This window comes from Solanum pennellii, chromosome 2 (assembly GCF_001406875.1).
Source record: "Solanum pennellii chromosome 2, SPENNV200".
NCBI lineage: Eukaryota > Viridiplantae > Streptophyta > Magnoliopsida > Solanales > Solanaceae > Solanum > Solanum pennellii.
In genome coordinates, this window is record NC_028638.1 from 45,511,330 (window position 1) to 45,520,520 (window position 9,191).

General features: G+C 33.2%; 3 protein-coding genes across 3 annotated transcripts; all 3 read left to right on the forward strand.

The window, feature by feature from the left end:
- The first annotated feature begins 11 nt into the window (after positions 1–11).
- Positions 12–1,465, forward strand: LOC107010070. Its single transcript, XM_027914208.1, has one exon. The coding sequence runs from the start codon at positions 68–70 to the stop codon at positions 1,463–1,465; it is 1,398 nt and encodes a 465-aa protein (XP_027770009.1). The 5' UTR covers positions 12–67.
- Positions 1,466–1,909: 444 nt separating this feature from the next.
- On the forward strand, positions 1,910–4,692 carry LOC107009627 (senescence-specific cysteine protease SAG39-like). Its single transcript, XM_015208973.2, has 3 exons — positions 1,910–2,273; positions 3,364–3,827; positions 3,918–4,692. The coding sequence occupies exons 2-3, from the start codon at positions 3,395–3,397 to the stop codon at positions 4,505–4,507; spliced, it is 1,023 nt and encodes a 340-aa protein (XP_015064459.1). The 5' UTR covers positions 1,910–2,273; positions 3,364–3,394; the 3' UTR covers positions 4,508–4,692.
- Positions 4,693–7,404: 2,712 nt separating this feature from the next.
- On the forward strand, positions 7,405–8,714 carry LOC107009508 (zingipain-2). The gene is made up of 2 exons (XM_015208851.2): positions 7,405–7,897; positions 7,973–8,714. Exons 1-2 carry the CDS (start codon positions 7,420–7,422, stop codon positions 8,551–8,553), a joined length of 1,059 nt encoding a protein of 352 aa, XP_015064337.2. The 5' UTR covers positions 7,405–7,419; the 3' UTR covers positions 8,554–8,714.
- The last annotated feature ends 477 nt before the right edge of the window (positions 8,715–9,191 follow it).

The following is a 9,191-nucleotide window of genomic DNA, read 5'->3' on the forward strand; positions in this document are numbered from 1 at the left end:
TTGTGATCAATCCAAAAGTAAAAGTTGGAAAGTTATTTGCAAGCGTCATGAGTTAGGGTGTGATTGGATGATTCGGTTTAGAGAGATTTCAAGCGGTATGTGGAAGACAGGAAAAATGATTGAACCGCATACTTGTCTTACAGATAACTATAAGGAGGATCATTTCAATTTGAATGATAACATGATTGCATCTTCATTAATACCATATGTTATGCAAAATCCGGACATAAATATTAAGATGATCCGTGAAATTATCAAAGGAAAACATCACTATACTCCTAGTTACAGAAAAGCACAAAAAGGTCGAAGAAAAGCATTTCGAATGGTTTATGGTGATTTTGAAAGTTCATTTAAGGCATTACCTCGATACATGGCTGCACTACAATTATTCAATCCAGGCACTATTATTGAGTGGGAGCATCATTCTACAACAATGCAAGGTGAGCAAATTTTTAAATTTCTTTTTTGGGCTTTTAAACAGAGCATTGATGGTTTCAAAAGTTGTAGGCCGGTCATTTCTATCGACGGCACACATCTTTATGGTTTGTATGATATCAAATTGTTAATTGCGGTTGGAATTGATGCGAATGGAAATATTTTTCCACTTGCATATGCTTTAGTTGCACGTGAGAGTTTTGAGTCTTGGTCATGGTTTCTGAAGTTATTATGGACACATGTAGTTTGTGAACGACAAGGAATTGGTCTTATTTCTGACCGTCATCAAGGAATCTTGCAGTGCGTTCAATCTTATGATTGGTTGAGTCCACCCAACACATATCATAGATTTTGTGTTCGACACTTAAAAGCAAATTTTAATAAAAAATTTGTAAATAGTGAACTCGAAAATCTAATGTGGTTGGCTGCTACTGAGCATCAGGAGAAAAAGTTTATGCAACGGATGCAACAAATCAAAACATTGTCTCCTGCAGCATATGAATGGTTAAATGAATTTCCTTTGGAAAAATGGACGATGTATAAGGATGGTGGTCGTAGATGGGGTGCCATGACGACAAATGTGTCTGAGTCATATAATGGTTTATTGAAAAAAGCTCGGGGGCTTCCTGTGACTGCCATGGTTCGAATGACGTTCAAAGCTCTCGTTGATCGTTTTGTCGAAAGAAACAATCTTGCAATTGCATTACTTCAAAGTAATATGCCATGGCCTCTTGCGATAGATAAAAAATTTAATGATTATTATCAAAGAGCTCAAGGGCACACAGATATGATGACTTACAACACAGGTGATGGAGTTTTTGAAATTCTTACTTTTGCTCATGATGGTAAAGGTGGAAATGTCCACAAGGTTACTGCAAAAGGTAAGAAATGTTCTTGTGGAAAATGGAGAAACTATCATATGCCTTGTTCGCATGCCATCAAATTTTGTGGACTTCGCGGAATCGAGCCAAAATCTTATGTAAGTAAATTCTACAGTGCAAGCTTCTTATCCAACTGCTTAAATAGCTGAAAAGCTTGATGGGGAAGTTGCTATTAATTATTCATCTTTAAACACTAATGTTATTCGCCTTGTTCATAGATTATGTTGCACTGTGTCTACTGTGTATGTGTTACAAACTCATTATATGTAAATTATAAGTGTTAAAGAGAACTTTGTATGTGAAAATATTTCAGCATTCAACAATCAAGTGTAGACATAACTTCTTGTAAATCTTTTGTCACCACTTGATTCAAAATAAGCAATTATTTTTTGTCTAAACAAAGAAACTAACTAGCAGTAAGTAATGTTTCATAAAAAAAAGTTCTACCTGTTTGCCTCCCAATGACAGTGCAATGAGCTATATATGTAACTCAAGTAAAAAACGACTTGTACACCCGTAGGCCCCAGTTCATTGAATTTCAGTATTAATAAGTGATCTAAATATGACATGTTCTCTAAACTAATCCACTCAATTCTTGTTTGTTGTAGTCATTAGCCTATCCCGCACTATTCAAAGCCTTCCTAAACTCTGTTTAAATTCATGAAATGCTGTAACTAGAAGATTCAATCCTGCATTTGAAAGTTTTAAGATGGAACTACTACTCATCACAAAAAGAGGGCGTCAAAATCCAAATATTAAGTAAATGAGAATAATAGTGTGATACACAAACACTTAATCTTGTTCTAGTTTTCAGATTTGTTCAACTTCCAAAGAGTACTTGCACAAACAGTACCTTGAATCTCTGTCATCATAATCAAAATTTTAGTTCTGGTGCCGAAAGATGGCCAAATAATTGTGGATATAGAAAGCCTGTATTCACAAGGAATTTTTGATGTGGTATGTTACATTCCTGTTTCATTATTATTAGAAATGCTTCTCGGTAAATGAAAAATGTACTTGATCAGTTTCTATTGGGCATGAGATTGCTCGTTTTAATTTCAAAAACCAAGTGGTCATTTGAAATTCGCAGAGTCGATCTCATAAATGTTGTTAGATCTACTACTTGTGATTGCTTTGCTGGTGATCCTCTTTAATTTAGGTGACAAATTGAGTTCTTGTAGGTCAAAGTAAATCCTATCCATGATCCAAAAGAGGGTGTGCTTTTTGATCCCAAATTATTGAATCAAGCACTTTCCAGTCTGTTGACGGACACATGAGCCTACATGTTATATCTCAATTTATCACAATTTCGGAGCTTGTGGTACAGTAGTTTTATGAAGTTTCTTCCATTTTGCACAATTTGCAATGTAGGAAGTTTCTCTAATAAGTAGGGTCATCTTGTTATGTTCATACATTCTATTGCCCGTCATTCAAATGATTCACCATGCCTTTTGCAGCAATTGCAAACAAAATTCTTTAGTAATTCATTCTTGCACTTCAAGGAAAGAACGAAAATTAGAACCAGCCTGATGCCGTACATGAAAATGTTTTCCTTTCCTGTTGAGTAAGGGGCAAACTGCTCTGATGCCCTCTATTCTATCTTGCTCTTTTTTTTTTCTTTTGGTTTCCCACCTAATATTCAGTATCCATTTTGGGGCCTAATTAATCTGGATTCGCTCTAGGAAATGGGCTCAAGCCCGAGATCTTTGGTTAATGATGGAGGTGCACTGAGGACAACCAAGTTCTCTGTTGCAAAATTAGAAAAAAATACCATGTGCCAATACAGGAGCATTATTACTGCTAATAGTTCCAAAATTATGGTAATAAAAAATTATTAGATAGTTACAAATGACAGGTGCATTGCAAGATAATCAAATGAGGATTCAAACTGCATTCACTACCCATCTTTATGACTTGCCGTGATTTCCAGGGGATTCAATTATCAATTGAAAATGATAACATTTGAATTGCCTTAATTTATAATCACAATGTTAGTACTATAAATACCATAGCAACTCTAAACAATTCATCCACAACATTCTAACAGAGACATACAGTAGAATCAACAAAAAGTTCAAATGGCTTTGACAATCAATTGGAAATCTGCCTTTTTAGCTCTAGCTGTGTTAACAATGTGGACTACTGAAGCCACATCTCGTGAGTTGAACGAAGCCTCGATGGTCCAGAAACACGACAAGTGGATGGCTCGCTTTGGACGTGTGTACAGAGATGATGCAGAGAAGGCAAAAAGGTTCAATATATTCAAGGACAATGTTGATTACATCGAGTCAATCAACAAGGCTGGAATGAGACCTTATAAGTTGAGCATCAATGGATTTGCAGATTTGACCAATGAGGAATTCAGAGCCACTCACAACGGATACAAACCGTCTTCTCATCAGAAGTCATCAATAACCGTATCATTCAGGTACGAAAATGTGACTGCTCCAGCTACCATGGATTGGAGAAAGAAGGGTGCTGTTACTGGAGTTAAGGATCAAGGGCAATGCGGTAAGTATTCAAATTACGTCATGTTAATAGCATCCTCAATTTTTTAATGAAAGAAAGAATCTTATTAGCAATAATCTGATAATATTGAAGGATGTTGCTGGGCATTTTCTGCTGTTGCTGCTACTGAAGGGATCAACGAGATCAAAACTGGTAAGTTGATCTCCTTGTCTGAGCAAGAACTCGTGGACTGCGACACAAGTTCAGATATGGGATGTGAGGGAGGTCTTATGGATGATGCTTTTAAGTTCATCATCAAGAATCACGGGCTTACTACTGAATCTAATTATCCGTACGAGGGAACGGATGGCACTTGCAAAACTGGAAAGAAATCCAATGACGCTGCTAAGATTACTGGTTATGAAGATGTCCCAGCCAACAGTGAATCTTCTCTGTTGAGTGCTGTTGCTAACCAACCTGTATCAGTCGCCATTGATGCTAGTGGATCAGATTTCCAATTCTATTCTAGTGGTGTTTTCACTGGAGAATGTGGAACAGAGTTAGATCACGGTGTTACAGCAATTGGATATGGAATAACTAGTGATGGGACAAAGTATTGGTTAGTCAAAAACTCGTGGGGAACCAGCTGGGGCGAGAACGGTTACATTAGAATGCAAAGAGGCATTGATGCTAAGGAAGGAGTTTGCGGTATTGCTATGCAAGCTTCTTATCCAACTGCTTAATTAAATAGCTGAAAAGCTTGATAGAAAGTTGCTATTGATTCATCTTTAAACACTACTGTAAATATGTAATTCACCTTGTTCATACATATGTGGTGTGTATATGTTACCAACTCGTTGTATGTAAATTCTAAGTGCTAAACAAAAGTTTGCATCTGAAAAAGTTTCAGCATTCAGCTATGAACACACAACTGGTACTCGATCATCACACAAAAAAGTAGTACTATAATTACACGAATGATTTTATGTTTGTTTGTACTAACAGCTTTACTATGTAAAAACTCTTCCAGACTAACTTACTACAATCAACTTTCTTTTTTAATTATTTCAATTAACTTGATAAAAAAAATTGGCCTTATAATAGTGTAGTGACTTATCAGCATCAATGTGGATCGTATAAATTAAGATACGTCTATATATTAATTGTCCCACAAGGCGTGATGCTGAATCTTGATAAGTAAAACGTATTACAATTTAACTAGAATTATTTCGAAATAATAGAAAAAATCAACTAAATGCAGAGGGATTTAATTCTTCAGGAACACTAGAACAATTTACGCAAGAGAACTGACTAATACTATTTACTAATATACCTAAGAATTAAAGATTGAAAATTCAACCAGTTATCACTAATCCTCCGCATGTCTAGTAAGAAATTTGGTTGATGCTTTTTGGACTAGTCTTTCACTCAATTGATGGTCCGTGAAAAGAATACATAATTAAGTGATCGTCTCAGATATTATTTTGTGATATATTTGTAGTAAAACATCAACATGCATATACGTATTCGATAAGGAAAGGAGAAATGGAAAATGGAGAGAATTTACTGGGAAATTGAACTTTCATTTAGTGGGAGCAAGATTCCTTAACATGCATATATGATCGTTACTATTTACTGATTAAAAGTTGTTAAAATTTAAATATGAACACCAGTTGTAATCAATTAGAATACAGTACGGGTGTTAAAATTGAACACCATTATAGATAATACATTCAATGTGTTCATAATTTTAAGGGTTGAAATTAAAATAATTCGATCTCAATCCCTTCAAGTCCAAAATTATGTTTTGAGACATTGAAATATGTATATTCATATACTGAAGGTGTAACATTTATTTATACATTTGTAACTTCTTTTTAAAATATTTCTTCAATTAAAATTCAAATTATAATTATAAAACTAAAATAATAATATATATTAAGCGACTTGAATTGAGCAAGTCAAGATCCAACTCGCTTTTGAATCCTTTTTAGCTCAAAAAATTTTTAAGCGATCAGATCAAAACCAATTTTTATTTCAATCTTATTCATCCATTTTTATATATATTCCATTAGGGAAGTTTAAATGCACCTTCTTTTCTTCTTCTTTTTTTTTTCTTTAAACGCCAATCAAAATTTTGTCGTTTATCTACTTTGGAAAAGAAAAAAAAAAGACGGAGAAAAACGCTCTCATTTTCCACTGGCTTAATAGGCGGAGGGAATTTGAGGTGACTCTACTTGCGCATAATTTACGAACACCACAAAAGTAAACTTTTTATTTTTTTATTTTTTGTCTTTATTTATTTGTTAAATATTTCTTTTATTTTAAATCAATTAAATTATAGAGATTTTTTATTTTAAATTAATTTAATTGTTTAATTTTTAAGATTATTTTTAGATTGTTCTTTCAATTTTATCATTCATTAGTTAGCATTGGAATTAGTTATTTCATAAATTAACACTTATTATTTAAATTATAAATTTGATAATAATTAATAAGGGTAAAAATGCAAAGTTATATCTAATTTGTGTCTTTATATTTTTTTCTTTAAGAATGTGAAACACCTTAACAATTTAATTAATTTGAAATAAAATATTTATTTTCTAATTTGATGGTCTTTTTACTAATCATTTTTGACAAATTTTAAATAATTTTTTTTAATATAATAGATAAATAAAAATGAATGGATACTATATTATATTTGTGGCAAGTGGTGAAGACTTCTCCGTGGACTTGACATGGACAAAAGGAACGACTGGCGCTGGGAAAATGCAACAACGTAACGTTTATTGTGTTAAAGAAATTTTATTTGATGTGAGACGCAAAGTGAGTGCTGGATCCACACGGTATGATATTTGGTGAATGCGAGTCCATTCTAATTTTACATATTAAAGCGTGTGATTATTTTATTTAAAAATTTAAATCACATCATGTGTCATTATTATAATATGATAAGTACTATTTTATTCTTAATCATAATTTTTGAGTTTGAACAAAGAGTCGCTTTTTCCGGGACCATTTTTACCATTAATATAATATGGAATTTTCAACCTAGTGCGAATTTAAAGTTAATTGGGAATAAATATGAATACGTATATTACACTCGTGGTCTTAATATTTTGAAACCGTCTCTCACTCACACAACAAATAATACATACCTTAAAGAAACTGAATAATTCGAAATTCTAGACAAATTTTATTTTCACCAAACAAAATTATATATAAACGTAGGTTTATTTTGTAAAATGTGTATCCTCTTTTAGGAGCGGTACTGCTGCACCATTATATTATGCCAAGATTCTAAGATCCAAATTGTTGCTATACACATCTAATACAATAATACAGATTGTGTAGTAATTAATTAGTTTAGTTTCTATATAGACACTTTAATTGAAACTTCCTAGACAAGCAAAGACTAGTACAGTGCAATTCAGAAGTCAATAATAATCTTGAAAAATAAAATAAAGAATACATACTTAGAACATCAAATTTCCATCAAAAAATCTAAACAACCAATCAATCAAGACTACTTTTCCAAAACTCTTGGGTCCAGTTGTTGACTAAAAAGTTGGTTAATTTCAACCGTTTTTCATTAAATACGATAGAATTTCTCATCTAGGCCACTATATAAACGCCTTGCTACTGAAGACATTAAATGCAAGCTTCTTACAACAATATTCGTTTCCCTTCTACACTAACCATGGCTATGAAAATTGATTTGATGAGTATTTTAATTACACTATTCTTTGTAATTAGCATGTTTAACACTCAAACAAGAGGTCGCAGCCAGCCAAAACTATCCGTGTCTGAGAGACACGAGCTGTGGATGTCACGTCATGGACGCGTTTACAAGGACGAAGTAGAAAAAGGAGAACGATTCATGATTTTCAAAGAAAACATGAAATTCATTGAGTCGGTCAATAAGGCAGGGAATCTGTCTTACAAGTTAGGGATGAATGAATTTGCAGATATTACTTCACAAGAGTTTTTGGCTAAATTTACTGGATTAAACATACCTAATTCATATCTTTCACCTTCTCCAATTAATGATCTTAGCGATGATGACATGCCGTCTAACTTGGACTGGAGAGAGTCTGGGGCTGTCACTCAAGTGAAGAATCAAGGTCAATGTGGTAAGATATAACACTGCATGTCTCATGAAATATTATTCACTGATATTAATTAATTAGGTATTTTTGTATTATTAGGATGTTGCTGGGCGTTTTCTGCAGTTGGATCACTAGAAGGAGCCTACAAAATTGCAACAGGCAACTTGATGGAATTCTCTGAACAGGAACTTCTCGATTGCACCACCAACAATTATGGCTGCAACGGAGGTTTTATGACGAATGCATTCGATTTTATCAAAGAAAATGGTGGAATTTCAAGGGAATCAGATTATGAATACCTAGGTCAACAGTACACATGCAGAAGCCAAGAGAAAACAGCAGCAGTGCAAATAAGTAGTTATCAAGTCGTGCCTGAAGGTGAAACATCACTATTACAAGCCGTAACTAAACAGCCAGTGTCCATTGGAATTGCTGCTAGCCAAGATTTACAGTTTTACGCGGGAGGAACTTATGACGGAAGCTGTGCCAATCGAATTAACCATGCTGTAACAGCGATAGGATATGGAACTGATGAGAAAGGTCAGAAATATTGGTTGTTGAAGAATTCATGGGGAACAAGTTGGGGTGAGGATGGGTTTATGAAAATTATAAGAGATTCTGGGAATCCTGCAGGTCTTTGTGATATCGCCAAGGTGTCTTCTTATCCAAACATAGCATAGCATAGATAAGCAAGCATTTCTTATATGTTGTTGTATTATTAAGAATTGAGAAAAAAAAATATTGATTGTGTACATGCAAAAGCTTTTTGCATGAAGTATTTGTGTCTTTTGTATTAAATGGAACTTTATGAAGTTGTTAAAAAGTGTATTGATTATTATCATATGACGAAGAAAAAAGAGTAATTTTGTGTTTTAGTTTGATATCCACTTATTACTTAATATTATATGACTTACTTTCGCACTTATTACTTAATATTGACTTATTCTTAGTGAAATAATTTACAGCCACATAATATTTACAATTTTTTTAAAACTAGAAAATTTCATAAATATTTTTTTTTAAATTTTGTGTCAAGTCAAATTAAGTCATATAAATTGAAACGGAGGAGTGTGTATTTTAATTTTAGTTGAATTGCTAGACTGTTGGAATTTTATGTAAATATTAGGAGTACCTCATCTATATGTTTTCACTAATTAAATATCCCGTAGCTTTAATTTGGTGAACAAATGCCTACCTAATTGCCACAAAAAGCCCATAAAAGGAATCTCCACCCAAAATGTCAACATGTGATGTGAATACAAATTTTACAATTTTTGCACCTAGCTTACAAGTTCAAAATAAATTCTCTTCGAAGCGA